The sequence below is a fragment of the Diplotaxodon limnothrissa genome, linkage group LG20 (assembly GCF_057381915.1).
Source record: "Diplotaxodon limnothrissa isolate DT_005_m linkage group LG20, D_limnothrissa_male_GT1.1, whole genome shotgun sequence".
NCBI classification, from domain to species: Eukaryota; Metazoa; Chordata; class Actinopteri; order Cichliformes; family Cichlidae; genus Diplotaxodon; species Diplotaxodon limnothrissa.
This window is the reverse complement of record NC_140615.1, coordinates 17,107,355-17,123,401: the sequence shown is the minus strand read 5'-3', so window position 1 is coordinate 17,123,401 and position 16,047 is coordinate 17,107,355. Positions and strand designations below refer to the sequence as shown.

The 16,047-nt window shown below is 41.3% G+C and overlaps 1 protein-coding gene across 3 annotated transcripts in view; it reads left to right on the top strand.

The window, feature by feature from the left end:
• lamb2 (laminin, beta 2 (laminin S)) overlaps window positions 1-16,047 on the top strand; it is a 44,088-nt gene that overhangs the window by 10,766 nt on the left and 17,275 nt on the right. For 2 of the 3 annotated variants that reach the window (XM_085345397.1, XM_085345399.1), the window contains exons 3-12: window positions 3,532-3,701; window positions 3,823-3,958; window positions 7,374-7,447; window positions 7,542-7,730; window positions 8,485-8,548; window positions 11,558-11,760; window positions 12,666-12,786; window positions 12,967-13,155; window positions 13,970-14,149; window positions 14,245-14,357. In XM_085345397.1, the coding sequence (XP_085201523.1) occupies window positions 3,532-3,701; window positions 3,823-3,958; window positions 7,374-7,447; window positions 7,542-7,730; window positions 8,485-8,548; window positions 11,558-11,760; window positions 12,666-12,786; window positions 12,967-13,155; window positions 13,970-14,149; window positions 14,245-14,357 (1,439 nt within the window). Of the gene's footprint in view, window positions 1-3,531; window positions 3,702-3,822; window positions 3,959-7,005; window positions 7,266-7,373; window positions 7,448-7,541; window positions 7,731-8,484; window positions 8,549-11,557; window positions 11,761-12,665; window positions 12,787-12,966; window positions 13,156-13,969; window positions 14,150-14,244; window positions 14,358-16,047 lie in introns of those variants that run through there. The other variant, XM_085345398.1, reaches the window with a different exon arrangement.

The following is a 16,047-nucleotide window of genomic DNA, read 5'->3' as shown; positions in this document are numbered from 1 at the left end:
GACATTGGTGCTTACCCACAGAAAATGTCAGGATATCCTCAACAATTCAGATCAGTACTGCTGTCATTAGACAGAAGAAGAGTATCTGCGGTAAATGGGGGATAAACAGTCTAGAAAAGTCAGCCATTGCTGTTTTTTTCTGCATTATCCTTGGATTATGTATTTGGAATTGTAAGGGGTAAGAAAACGGAATACAGACTGCAATATAGTGACATCTAGTGGTAAGATTTTATACACTGGACCTTTAAAATCTGTCTGATTACTGTTGTCCTCTTCTTCTTCTTTTGGCAGCCCCCTTTAGGGGTTGCAACAGAGGTTCATTCATTGGAAAAAATATGTATTCCCTGGCCAGTTGGCGATTGTGGAAAGCTGCTTGCTGTTGCTAGGAAAAATTGTTTGCAGTAAAACACATGGTGCTGCACAGACAACCTCCTTTGCATTTGCTTTGGTTGTTGGCAGATTTCTGAAGTCATCAGTAGTTTCTATGGAGGATGCTGACTTGTTTGCAAACAGTTGCCAACCATGTGCTAAGCAGTTGTGAAACTGTGAAGCTAAAGTTAAAAAAGGATCCCCGCTCTCTTCAAAGTTTTGTAATGTGTTAGTTTCAGAATGAAAGTTACAGCTTTAACTTAGAGGGTGAATAGTCCCTGCTTCTGCTTTGCATTGTTCTTTTTTAAGCTTCATTACTGCTAAGTGCTTAGTTAGTGAGTGTTTTGAGACAAGTTGGCGTCTTCCAATTGCATGGAGGTTTATGGTGCAGCACCGTCTTTGTGACCAATCTGTTCATTATCCTACATGTCTTGTTTTTACAAGTGGTGATGTCATCCTGGGAGCACAGCGTAAAGCCGGTGAATTTTTCACAGAGAGATAAAAGACATCCAGAAACCTAGTGATTACACGACACATTAGATGTCTGTTTTACTCCTCCACCCTCTCCTCTCCACCTCTGATACATGTACACATGAACACCTTTGAGAGTGTGTCAGTAGTTTCCCAAATAGGTATCAAGTAGCATCTGTGTATATCCTCTCATTGTCTGCACAAAGGCTGTCTCTCTTTTTTCTTTCACCCATCAAACCATCCATCTGACTCGCTCAGTGTCCTCTCAATGTCAGATTTCTTTGATAATAATAACTGCTCAACAAATCCTCTAACAGGTGTCTTTTGTGTAATCAACAAGCACACAGTTGTTCACTTAAAAGGGGGGCTACAAAAGGTTAAAGTGCCTTTAAACTGTCATTTGAGCCATGAGTTTAAATACATTAATGAGTGTATCTTCATGCAGAAGAAGATAGAAGAAGTGTTGGTGTAGATGCACAGGTGTGTGTGAGACTGTGACCTCATCTGCTTGTTGCGCACTTAGCTTCAACAAATGTGAAACTTTGTCAAATGCCAGTCAAACACAGGTTTCCTCCGTAGTGTATGTCAGGATTGGGTGTGTCATATGTCAGTGTCCATGTGAAATCCTCTGCGCTGTTGCCATCAGGCTCCTGTCTGAGCTCTCAGGTCATCTGACCCAGCGGTCCCCAACTTTTTTTGCGCCACGGACCGGTTTATGCCCGACAATATTTTCACGGACCGGCCTTTAAGGTGTCGCGGATAAATACAACAAAATAAAACTAGTACCGGTACCGAAAAAAAGAAGATTTATTCATAACACATGTGACAAGACCCAGGAAAACCGAGTTAACGATAAAAACGATAACAAAATAATGCTAAAAACCGATAAAAACCCTGAAAACCATACATTTCATACCCAAGCCTCAACTCTCGCGGCCCGGTACCAAACGACTCACGGACCGGTACCGGTCCATGGCCCGAGGACATATACAAAAATCTAAGCAGAAGCTCTTAGGGGACAGAGCGTTCCCCATTGTTGCCCTGAGGTTATGGCATAAATTGCCTTTGGACATTAGACAGTCACCTGCATTGTCCATATTTCAACTGCCTCATCTGAGAGTATAAAGGTATAGCAGGTATAGCACCTAGTCTTTCCTTATGTGTGTAAGCATTAAAAATATCAGTGTTTCACAGAAACGCCCAATTATGCAGAAGGTTGATGTCATGGCAGGCTCACAGTAGTCATTTAGACGAACATTACTCCCTCTTGAGAAAATGAGCTGAAACTGAGGCACATAAAAGGTTCAAAATAAGTGTGCTGTCAGTTAAGTTTTGGAGCCTTGCCCAAAGGCTTTCAGAATCCCACTGGCTCACCAAGATCTCAATAAATGCATGTAGTTTATTCTGCTACAAAAAAAGTTCATAGTAAGTTGTTAAGTGTTAGCATTTTATCTTTTAGGGCCATTTAAAGTGCATTCATAGAGAGGGAGGGAGGATTAGAAACACCTGTTATTTGACAGCCCATAGACTGACAACAAGCACCCGAAGATCTCGTCTCATACCAGTTTCCTCATAGCAGTACATACACAAACGATCAGAGGTCCCAGGAGGAGGAACTCACGTCAAGATGTCCGGTGGAATGTGTGATGGCTGCTGCTGGTTGTCATGAAAGTTTATGAGGTTTATTTTAACTCCCACACATAGCACTGCTGTTCAGTCACAGCGAGGCTCTAGTTTTGTATCACCTAGACGCCCTGTCTCGGTACTTTGTGGTGCTCACCAAATCTATAAAAAACAGGTGTTTCTGCTTTTTTACGTAGCTTACAAGTCTGGCTTAGAGTAAATAATCACATCCCTATTATAATCACCATCAATAAAAAGGAAACCTGCATTGGCTTCTTCCCATTGGCTTTTAGCCAGCGCCTGTGCTCGGGTCATTTCTTTGGAACACATCAGAGCCTGTTAACCTTCAGAGCTGCTTTGACATAATGTTGTCCCAACACTGAAATATTTCTTGCTACTGTTTGATTGAGAATTCAGCTATGACTTATTGATAAAATCAGATTTTTGTTTTGTTTTTTGTATAGCTGAGCATTATTCTTTGTATGTGGCCAGTACAGCATATCTTTATTAACAAAAGTGCTACACTGTCAAAATGCACAAAGAACAATAGCACAGATGTCACACTGCTCATGCTGTTGTACAGATATGGACACAGAGGTCACTGAAATCTGTGTTTTCAGTTTCATATATAATATCATTGATAATCTGTAGAAGCAAACTAATTTGTACATAGTTATTTTTGACCATTAGCTCATATTATTTCCTTACAGGGAGTGATGTGAGAATTTCCTGATGTTAAAGGCCATTGCTAACTATATCTGCCACCATTTCAAAAGTTTCTCTTTGATATTTTGCAGGGACTCACAATGGATGTTGATGAAACTAATGCAGCAGTATTCCATTGACTCAAAGCTGCACATGTTTAGTTTCACTACCCATCCTAGAGTCTTTTCCTTGGGAAGTGATAAGAGCTTGTGATGTTGTCTAAATAATCAGGTCAGAATGGAGGGTACTGATTAGGTCTGCTTTACTTGCCAACTCAAGCTCGTGAGTGGGTGCACTGCTGGACAGTGATGCAACCATTGTTTCCTGTTCGCTTTAATGAATTTCCTGTGTTCTTTCCTTCAGTCCTGACTGTTGCTGTTGGTCAGGACCCCAGTCAAAGCCACGGCTGTGCCCATGGCAGCTGTTACCCAGCAACTGGGGATTTACTGGTTGGACGAGAGAAGAACCTTAAAGCCTCATCCACGTGTGGAATGAGATGGAAAGAGCCTTACTGCATTGTCAGTCATTTGCAGGTAAGTGTTTTTGTTGAACTCTGCTTTAATCTCAAGTAACAATTGAAGGAGTTAAATGTGTTTCTTCACTACATTCTGTCTGTGACTCTGTCACACTTCCTATTTTGCTGTCCTGCCGCAGGATGAAAAGAAGTGTTTTGACTGTGACTCGCGACGGCCTTATAATCCACTGTACAACACCATCAGTCACCGGATAGAGAATGTAATCACTACCTTTAAGCCTCACCGCAAGAAGTCCTGGTGGCAGTCTGAGAATGGTGAGGAGACTTTATGGTCATCTACTGATTTCCAAGCCAAGTTTTTGAATAAAATCTCTTTGGGAATCATCTTGTTGGTGCAAAAAACCATTTTACCTGTAAATGAAAATAACTGAAAAAAAGCAGCTGTTGTCCAAAAACAATGTTCAAAAACTTTCAGAAAGCCTGGAGAACTATTGCTAAAAACAACTTTAAAACTGTAAGAGAGTCTAGCTCTTTGGAAGCAAAATATGAAGACATGAGGAGTGATTTTATGATTGATGAGACCTACAGTGGGTTTTTGTTATTGTTAAATGTCTCTTAGATTAGCGTGAAATTTTGCATAGTTTTCACACTTTCCTGTCAACCTCAGATGTACTCTGTGTTTAGTGTGTTTTGCGAATATTATCAGCATGTGCCAGATCATGTTAGCATTCATGTTAGCATGTAGCTTAAAGACTGCTGGACATAAGAGCAGTAGACTCATCATATTCCCACATAGCAAAATTGGTATGGCCCTGATCTGGCCCACACAATGTGCTTACACATGTCCCACATACCGCAAAGAATGACGGCCCTTTGGTGGCCCAGATCTCGCTTGCCTGAGATGGGCCAGCACAAGGAGTATAGTATTGCAACATGGCATTTGGGTCTTCTAACTAAAATAGGAAAATAGGAACATAAATAGTGCCATCATTGCCAGACCTGGCCCACATCTGGTTGACATACACCCTGCCATGACACCGGTCAGTCAGAAGTGCCAGTTTAATACCAGATCTGGGGCAGACCTGTTTTCTATGATCCTGGGCCACATAACCCAAACCACAATCAAGCTAGATGGTAAATGGCCTGCATTTGTATAGCGCTTTACTTAGTCCCTAAGTACCCCAAAGCGCTTTACACTACATTCAGTCATTCACCCATTCACACACACATTCACACACTGATTATGGCAAGTGCACTGACAGAGGCGAGGCTGCCGGACACCACCGGAGAAATACAGTATTAGTTTTGTACACTTATACACACACACACACACACACACACACACACACACACACACACACACACACACTGTGGCCAGCATCCTCTGAACAGCTACAGATGTCCTTAATAACAGAGTGAGCTCTGCATGCTGTGGCATCTGAACAGAGTGAGGGAAAAGGAGAAGATGAAAAGTTAAGACTCTGATGTCAAAATAAGAGTGAGAATAAGTGGAATATTTAAGACAGGGTGGTGCACAGTAATAAAAACAGGAAGAGGGACAAACTATAACTGTTTTTTTCCAGGTGAGTTAAATTCTTCATCACTATAAGTGGTCGTAAGGATCTGTGCATGACTGGCCAATTTGACACAGTGCTCGTTTTAGTTGTTTGTGAGTCATTCCACAGTAACAGAGTGGTGTTGATGACAGCACTGTGAAGCTCTAGACCCAGAATAGATCGGGGAGAAACAGAAGAAGAAAAAGAGGGGCAGGAAGTACAGTGACTATTTTTACTCCTGGTAGCTGCAGCTTTTTCCATGGCATCTTTGTGGCATTTGTTTGGTGAATGTGGCAGCGCTCACAGAAGGCCGCTTTGATAAGGACACAGTGCGTTGATTGTCTTTACATATTAAATAGAAAGCCCATTTCCTGGGATTGCATGCAAAAATTACAAGGACATGCAGGAAAAAGCAAAAACCAAACAACCAAACCAAGCAACAGGAAATAACCAAAGGCAGTGATTAAGAATCCTGATGAAAACAGAAGGAGTCCAATAAAAGGACAGGACAACAATGAGGATGAGGATAAAACACAAGGAGGGAATTTAAAACACAGAAAGCCACACAAGGGACTGACCTTCAAAATAAAACAGGAAATTAACAAAAAACAAGCTTGATGCAGACATGGGGAAATATAGGAAACACACAAAAAAGTGTAGGATTATTAAAATTTAAAGGAGCTACAACTCTGTTAAATTTCTTGAATACTGATCAAGTAGCAGAGGGCATTGTTAATCATTTTCTGCTGCTTTGGTGTTACTGAATTTAATAACAGGTGAACTAGAGGGGCAACAATGGGACAACCTCCAAAACAGGAATGGTTTCAGAGGTAAGGGTCCCTATTGGTCGACTCCTCCAGGATAGCACATCAGTATGTACATTTGCCAGAAGGTTTGCTGTTTCTCCCAGCACATCTCAAAGCCATGGAGGAGACTCGAGAAGAGGGAGTTACTCTAGGAGAGCTGGCATTTGCTATAGAATACCAGAATCGGCAGGTCCACCACTGGCACCACTTTCACAGATTATGTTTTGATCCATTAGATGCTGCCCAGTTTCACCTCAGTCTGTTCAGGAGCTCAGTGGTCTTCTGGTCTAGATCTGGGAGGAGATCCTCCAGGACACCATCTGTCATCATCTGTCTCATTATATGAGCATGGGCCAACATTGTCAGGCATGCATACAAGCACATGAGGCTATACAAACTGAGTAGCATCTGAGTAGCTGCAGTGAAATTTCATGTGTTTTTAAAGTGTTCATTTATTTTTTTTGAGCAGTGTACAAGGATCAGGCAAAAAATAAGCCTTCAACAGAATTATGAGTGTCAGGTGCTCAGTGGAGCAGGTGTGTTGTGTGCAAACTCATTATGTGTGTTTCGATTCAGTTACATAAAGCAAAAACTGATCTATAATAAAGGTCAGAATCTACTTTCTCCTCGTTTTCTTCTCTCTTTTCTGTGCCTCATCAGCTTCATAGTAGAGTGTGCTTGTCATTCTAGTCTAAGAGAGTCTGACCTTATTGTCTAATAACACATTGGTGTAGGAAAAAAAGAATCAAGAAAGACGTGCAAGCGACAGGAGGCCTGAAAGGAACCATAGGGAGGGGAATATGAGGACTGGGCTCTTACAAAAATGAGCTGTGCAGAGAGCATCATGGAAGAAGGTGCATGAGTTTCAGAACACTTTCACTGAAACTCTGGATGTTCTTACTCTGCCACTTCCACTGCCACACAGCAGCATCTACACGCAGATGATACAGCAACACGGGTAGAGTCTAGTGCCCAAAATATTTTATTAGTACTATGGAAAGATCCTTTTGGCTTTGTTACTGCAGAATTAACACAAAACAAGGAGAACAAGAGTGAAAGTAGAGTGGCCCTTCAGAGAGAGCTCTACAGCTCAGGAAGTATGTGGGCATTTCCGGCAGGCACTCCGCATTTCTCCTGCCAACAGTGAATGTTTTTCCTGTCAAGGATCCATTCCACCAGCCAAGTGTGTGGTTACCACTTCACATAATGCCATTAACCTTTATTCTGTGACATCCATCTGTGGGAAATGATCATTTGAATGTAAGCAGTTTATAAATTCTTCATGCAAACCAACTGACGGACATTAGCAGATACAGAATGAGTGAGCCTTATTAACATCTCTGCTATTCCTTGTCTTTGTTCCCACAGGAAAGTCGGATGTCTTTATCCAGCTGGATCTGGAAGCAGAGTTTCATTTTACTCACTTGATTATGACGTTCAAGGTTAGAAAAATATCACAGATCATTATTTTGACCTTCATATTTTCACATGCAGTCAAAATCATATATGAAACAAAAAGGCGTTGTTCTTTTACAGACTTTCCGGCCAGCAGCCATGCTGATTGAGCGTTCAGCAGATTTTGGTCGTACCTGGCAGATCTACCGCTACTTTGCCCATGACTGTGCCGCTGTCTTTCCTGGAGTCTCACAGGGTCCTCTGCGTAACATAAATGACATCATATGTGAGTCACGCTACTCTGATATTGAGCCATCGACAGAGGGAGAGGTGAGCGACTGTTTTGACGCACTAATCCAATTTGAGACAAATGTGAAAATGACCTTGATCTTAAAGCATTGTTTAAATCTTTGTCATTTAGGTGCTTTTTGTAGTCCACATGTAGGACACACTTACAGCCTGGTAGTTTATCAGTTTATAAAATTTCCTAGCAAGTGAAAAATTCCCAGTTTAATCCTGGAAGGAAACACAAATCTTTTTTAAGGTTTGCAACATGCAGGGCATTTGGTGTACAAATTAAATGCTGCTTTGCTGAGCCCTTGCGAATAAGGGAGCAGCTCAAAGTAGCTTTAGGTGTAGAAATTTACTTTCTCGCTGAGAGTCTTCGTGCCGTTTTGCTCTCACTCTCTTACCTTGTCTTGGACTGTAACCAGGGGGAAACAGCCTGGCTCAAAATCTGTCAGTGTGGTTCTTTTCTGGGGTAATTATTAAACTTTAAAAAGGAGGTAGGCTGTTTTGTTTGTTTCAGTTTTTTCCTTTTTGACAGAGCAATATCAAGAGTATCTATATTTTGTTCTGCTAATCCTTTGAAGGCTGGAAATTAAGTAGCAAGTCCTTTGTCAGTTTGGTCTCCAAAATAACAACACTTCTTTTAACAGATTCTGAGCTTTCAAGTAGCACCTACTGTCCTAAAAAAGGACAACTAACATTTTCTATTTGTTAATTTTGTCATACATGCATATAACATGATGTGGCATAATACACATATGTAACGCATGTGCATAATATTTATTTCCCGGCTTAGGTCATCTACAGAGTGTTGGATCCAGCCATCAAGATTCAGGATCCATATAGCCCGACTATACAGAGTAGGTCCCACACAACAGCCTGCAGCATGCAGCAGTCATCAAAAATGTTAAACAGATAAAACACCTGGTCTATATTGGCTGAATCTTTCTTTTTTGGGGTTTAATATTAAAACATATCAGGCATCATTTACATGTTCGTCTAACAAGTGAAAGGTTGTTGTTCAACTCCAAAACCTTTTATGCGGTTATGTCAGGAAAGGCATGCAGAGCTACCCCTTGTGACAAGGGAGCAGTTGAAAGTAGCTAGCTAAAATTAGCAATGGAAAAGTGCCTGTGAACTTGTTTTTATGTAATTTGTTTTATGTAATTTATATGTATTTTTAAGAGATCTCGGACAGTTAGCACATCTCAGAACAGAGAGGTCGTCCACAGTTTGCTGTGGACTTTCCTTTGCAGTAACTTCATTAACAACAGGATCAAGGTCTGACAGGAAGCAATGCTCTGTGTTCTCTTTGTGTGTTCAGGTCAGATGTTACACATGGATGTCTGATTTGGTGAAATAGCAGCCAGTCTCTCAACCAGTCTTGTGTTTCAACCAAAGAAACCTTCAAACCTTTTCCCTCACTGTCTTAAAGTTTGTCAGAACATGTCCATTCCCCTTCTGCTCCTTCTCTAGTCTGAATGGCCATGTGGTTTCCTCCTCCAATCACCCCAGACTAGAATAGCCTCTGCCCTGGTGACTGGATCCACTGGAGGTTTCTTCCTGTTAAAGGGGAGTTTTTCTTTCCCGCTGTCACCTCTTATGAGCAAGCTGTAAGTGCTTAGGTATTATTGTAGGGACTTTACCTTACAATATAAAGCACTTTGAGGCGACTGTTTTTGTGATTTGGTCCTATAGAAATAAAGTTTAATCAAATTGACATTGTTGCAGGGATAAACGTGTGTAAAGCTACTCTTACTCTGTATTGTTTTTCAGATAAAAAGTAGCAAACCACACCAGTGTCCTAGATTACACCCACCCTCATCACATCTGCTATTTTGTGCTGCTTTTGGTAGATTGAGTAGGTCATTACCGAAACGACATAGCTGTATCCATATTCAGAAGTTGGTACATTGTTGGTAGGCCACCCTTCAAAAACATTGGTGAATATCTTAATTTGCCCAGCTCAGTAATTATTGCCCTAAGAGTTCTTGATGAGCAGTTGCTTCTGTAAAAACAAGCTTCTGTTACAGTCTTATAATGAAGTACATGATCATGTAAATGAAATATTACTAGAAGACACCCACGACAAATGTGTAAAAAAAATCAAACCAAACCCCCTGCCCTTTTCCCCTTCTAGTCATACTCACATTTATCATCATAAATCAAACTCCAGCAGACACAATTAGCTCTTGTTATTCAGCTGTGACACGTCTCTCTGGGGTGTGAAACATGGCCCTGCTGTGTGGAAGACATGGTGAGATGTGAAAAGCAGCTGTTTCTCTCCCACGCAGCCTCCCCGTCCTAACCCTCATATTTAGACTGGCAGGACATGAGAGCTTTTCCCAGAAACCCTAGCATGATTTCCAGTGCATCAGCAGAGGCTGTCCGGCTCAGTTGTTAAATATATTAGTGGAGCTGGTCCACATGTAGTACTCTAACTGCCTCACAGCTGAACTGTTTATATTTAATGTCTGCTGCTTGCAAGACAATTGATTATATCCAGTTATATCCATTATTAGTTCTTCTTCGGTTGCTGTTTAATTGTATCTTTGTCTCTTGAGGAAGAACCCAGCAGGGCACGTTACTGATGGACATTTACAATAATAATATTACTCACTTAATATTCACCTTTTGTGACCTAAATCCTTCGACCACACTCAGTACACACTCACTGGAATATTATACAGGAAGCTCAGTTGAGAACACAAAATCCTTAATTTTACTTGGTTTTCGGGTACTTGCCATAGCGTTCATGCAGTACTGACGTTCTGCAAAAATGTCTTTAGCATTACTGCAGTGATTTATAGGTCTGTGATATTTAGGAACTTTATATTATTCTTGATTGGTTTTTTTGCCCGGGTGGTTTCTGCTTTGTCGCAGTGAAGGGAAAGGTCCTGTGTTCTAACATGCACTATGCTACATAAACATTAGTTTGTGCGGCGACTGCTATTGGTAAACAGCTGGACTATAACCACAGAGAATGTTCCAGCATGTCGACAGGCTGAAAAGACAGACAAATCCCTCTGGAAAGCAGTGAGCTTCCTTCCCTAGCTCGTGCCAAATAGTTTCAGAAGATTAAGGTACAGGATGAGGGAAGGACTCTCTCAACGCCACATTCCATTACTGTCTGTCATTTTTGGACATGGTGTCAGTTTAAAGCTGAAGTTGTGCTTGATATATTCAGTTAGCAGCACCTGTAGTTTCTACTCTTTATAGCAGACAATTAAACAAGTCAAACAGGTGTAGTTCTCAAAGGTGTTTGAACTAAGACGCTAAAAAAATATTGCCAAAAATAAATTCATATATGACTGAAATATTTTTACCGTAGTGTAAGGAAGTACATATAAGGTGTTTGGACTGGCGGCAGCAACAAATGTAACGTCGAGGTACCTCAGAACTATGATGGCTAACTGATCCTTCCTCCATCCCAAATCATTAACTTCAGTTAGTGCGTAATGCTTTGCCTCACATTCAGCTCTGTCATGCTCCACTGGCTGACGTCCTCATGCTGCAGCAGTGATCCTTTGGACAGTTGTGTTTAATGGGGATGGACAGCTTTTTTTGTGCATCTTTTATAAACCCCTTTTTTTAAATTACTTTCGCTACCCCACTAATGTCATACATTAACTAAAAGAGTTTAGCTGTCATCTAGTTTTTTTCTTCCCACTGTCACCAGTGTTCACTGATAGGGGATCGTCTGATTGGTATATATTTTTTTCTATTGTTGGGGCTATACCTTTCAGTACAAAGTGCCTTGAGGTGCTTGTGATAAAGTTGAATTTAACTGAATTAAATTATTAGTAAGCTTAAAATATCTGCACCCTGTTCCTCTTCTGCTTATTCCATCTGTGTCTTCTTTCCATCAGACCAGCTAAAGATCACCAACTTGAGAGTGAATTTCACCAAGCTTCACACTCTGGGGGACAACCTGCTGGACCCCAGAGATGAAATCAAAGAGAAATACTACTATGCAATATACGAGCTTGTCGTTCGTGGAAACTGCTTTTGTTATGGCCATGCCTCAGAGTGTGCCCCCATTGATGGCATCGAGGATGATGTAGAAGGAATGGTGAGTGATGAAGTTTTCAAGAAAGAACAGTGACGTCAGAAAAATCCAATACAAACAGAATCTCACATGTTTTTTAACTAAGCAAAAAATATATGTATTTGTACTTTGGTTGGGTAACATCGGAGGTTTCTTCCTCTTAACAGGGAGTTTTTCCTTCCCACTGTCACCCCCGATGAGTGTTTGCTCATCGTGGTTCATCTGATTGATTATTGTCGGGTCTTTAACTTACATATAAAGTGCCTTGAGTTGACTGTAGTTGTGATTAGGCTCTACATTTTTAGTTTTGCTACTGTAACTGTCCACTTTCTGCTGTGACCCAACAAATTTCCCACGTGTGGGACTAATAAAGGGTTATCTTATCTTATCTTATATAAATAATATTGAATCCAACTGAATAGAATATAAGCTATATATATTATTTGCCTGCAGTCTCGAAGCCAGTGACAATGCCCACAACTACTACTTTGTAGTACTCACAGTATTAGCATATTAGATAAATTAATTGATAAAGTTGTTATTATGTAGAGACGATCATGAATATATGCCCAGAAAGAGATTTTATTAAACAGCTACATAAATATAAAATGAATGCTTATATCCCACAAAGTTAAGGGATGCATTTATTTGGCCAGTTAAAGTAGGAAAAATGAAACATGACTAGGTCTTACTCAACTCCCATTCCAGTTGCCAAACGTGCCATTAAACATTTGCTTGGTAAAGGTCTAATGGTGAAACATTCAACCCAGTACCATGGCAAAGGGTGTAAGCGTGCTTGACTGTGTGCACAGACTACGGTACAGAATACAGAGCAGTGCCTTTAATTAGCACATTACAGCCTGATTTTTCTCATCATTTCAGTGTTCTTCTTTAAGCCCCCATTCCCTTACTTCTTATCTCATGCTAAGGTTCATGGCAGGTGTGTCTGTAACCATAACACTAAGGGTTTGAACTGTGAGCAGTGCGACGACTTTTACAACGACCACCCCTGGAGGCCAGCTGAAGGACGCAACACCAATGCCTGCAAGAGTGAGTACGGATGAATGAGCTGGTTATGTTTAACATTGTAACTGTTGTAGGTTTATGAGAATAGAAAGTGAAATAGCTCACACACCTCAATAAAAGTTTAAAAAGAAGGAATAAAAGTAAAGGACTAATAATGTATAAGGAAGGACTCATTAACATGAAATAAACCTGTTTTTTCTTCAGAGTGTAACTGTAACAGCCACTCGACAGCCTGTCACTTTGACATGGCGGTGTATTTGGCTACGGGAAATGTCAGCGGAGGAGTGTGTGATGACTGTCAGCACAACACCATGGGACACCACTGTGAGATATGCAAACCTTTCTACTACAAAGACCCTGTCAAGGATATAAGAGACCCAAGAGTTTGCATACGTGAGTCTGATAAAAAAAGGAATGCTTCTTTGAAATATTCACATTTGCTGTGTTGTGCAGGATTTACCGCCTGCTTGCACAGCTCTTTGGCTACGCGGGGAGAGAGATTGTGGGAATTCAGGCACAAACTTGTGTGCAGTCCTCCAAAAGCCAGCATGATCATAGTGGTACTGTGGTACAGGCTGATTTTACCATGAAGAAGAAGAAATGGTTCTTCGTTGTTGTTTTTTTCTTTTACAAAAGCATTCTTTGCATAACATTGACTCTTCCCTCGTTGGCAGGAACAGGTCTAAGGACACAAGCCTGAAAGGTTCTGTGTAGCTTTTGGATAAAGCTAACATAGCAGCATGCCTGGACCTTTACCTGTGGCGTTATTTAAACACAAACAATGGAAACAGGGCCAAGTGGCTAGCCTGGATATGGATATACCATAACTGTGATCAGCCTATCAGCTTTCAGCTGCAGTTTCGAGGGGTTAAAAGTGCTCTGTGTGTAGTGCTGTATTTATCCACACAAAAGTTCTTTTAAAAGTCTATAATCAATGCATGTGCACTACAGGCTTCACGTTTCCGCCTCTGGTTAAGACGAGTTTGATGAAGTTAAAATTAAGTTAAATAGTTTAGTAATTATTCTGTCAATGTGAGAGCTGATGCTTCTTGTTGGAGGATATATTTACAGTGTTATAGAAACCTCTGCATGGACCTGTACTGGGCCATGTAGTATTTTATGAAAATCCCTGGATTCACAGCAGAAACCACACAAACTAGACTAAGTGTAGATTTTCATCATTTAATGCTGCACGTTTTTCCCGCAGCGTGTGACTGTGACCCAGACGGTTCACAGAATGGGGGGATGTGCGACAGCTACACGGACCCGTCTCTCGGCATGGTGGCAGGTCAGTGCCGGTGCAAGACTAATGTGGAGGGGCCGCGCTGTGACAGCTGTAAGACAGGCTTCTTTGGTCTGAGCACTGACAACCCTCATGGCTGCCAACGTGAGTATATCCCCTCTTAGCAGTCACACAAGTTCTGAATAGTCTCTGTCTACTACTCACTACTATCTCCACCCTATGCCCCCACCTACATCCAGCTTGTCAGTGTGACCCCAGAGGAACAGTGTCAGGTAGCTCCCAGTGTGACCCAGTCAGCGGAGACTGCTTCTGCAAGCGTCTTGTCACTGGACGCAGCTGTGACCAGTGTCTGGTAAGATGTCACAAACGCACTTAATGTTTTAGACTTATCTTAAATGTCTTCATTTTTCATTTTATGTACTCCCTCTTTGTCTCTTTCCCCACAAACAGCAGTAACCCATAGAAGGTTGTGATTAACCACGGCAGACCCGGTGACATGTCAATGCTCTTCAGCATGCTTTATTTCACAGTTGTTGTTAAACACACGGCCGCAGCTCTCCTACTACCAGCCGCACACATCACCAACAACAACCACCACAGTGCCATATTTAAGATCCGCCTTCCCTGCACGACACCGCAGGCCACGCCCCGCCACAAAGGTGTTTTCCAGACTAAAGCCGGTCAGTCATTCTTGGGCTTTATGTCTAGATCTGGCTGAAAAGTGATAGCCAGAAATTCATATTCACCCACTGAGCAAATTTCCATTGATTACAGATTTAATGTCCTAGTGGTCAAGCTGGTAACCAAATAAATCAATTTAGGTTAACTTTGGATCAGAAGTAAAAGTTTGGAAGACATCTGAAGAACACCCAGCTGTTTAAAAAGTGTAAACAAACTAAAGTTCAAGCAACAGTTGGTTGGTGTACAGATTCATATTCCTAGAGAGCGATTTTTAAAAAACAATTTATTTTTTAAAATAAAACAAAGCACTTAATATATATATATATATGTAACAAAAAATCATTTATACCATCGAAATGGGGCATAAACCTGCCGGATGAGGTCATGTCATGCTGATGTGCCAGAGTGGTGAAGTGGTAAGCGATGCTTTGATATAGTTGTAACATAGTAACATCTTGCTGCCATTTTGCCTTCATTTGATAGTTAGAGTCATTAGAGGTGAGACAGAGAACAGGGGAATTACCTGCAGCAAAGGTCCTGAAAGGTAACTTGGCAGCTGAGAGCGTTCACAGCCGTGTGTTCCCTCTCAACAGCTCAGACCTCCTTAGTTTGCTTCTTTCTTTTAAACCACTCCTCCCCCTTTTTACATGCTGTATTTCACATCACAGTTGATACAGTTTAATTACAACAGCATCAAATTAAGTTTGACATTTCCTCACACCCTCTCTGGCCAGAAGGTGATCAGCTTCCTGTTATAATTCGTTCTCTTGTCAAAACCCCCCTACTCAGCCAGGAATAGTGTAGGCAAGAATGTGTGCTCCTGCCTGGGTCATGCGTCTAAATTTAGCCCAGGGATTTGTGGCTTGTCCGGTTGGTGTGGGTTACAGCAGGCCCTAAATGGTCAGGTCTGGACCTGGTCCACAAGTGGATCCTGTTGTTTTACAAGCCTGCTTTTAGGAGCATTAATGTTCAGTGGAAAACTATTTTTAAGCACCCTGTCACTGCTTTGAAACTTTAATTATATATTATTATATATTATAAATTATCAGGGTGAATGCACATTCATCCATATCCTTCTGTGTCACCGCAGAGGGATGGATGTGAGGCTGGAACCAGAGCACACAATAAGCAATAACCAACTTTTTATGTAACTCTAATGGAGAAACCACAAAGTATTCATTTAGCAGGCAAAACATAAAAGTAAAAAGTGAAACTGCTGACTGCGAAAACATGTAGCACACTGTCAATTTAGCTTTTTCTGAGCGAGAAGACAGTGTGACAAAGTAAAGTTAAACCATCGGGGCAGTAGTGGTGCCCCATAGCTTGTTTTATTGGACTACAGAGCTGGACACAGTAGTGTG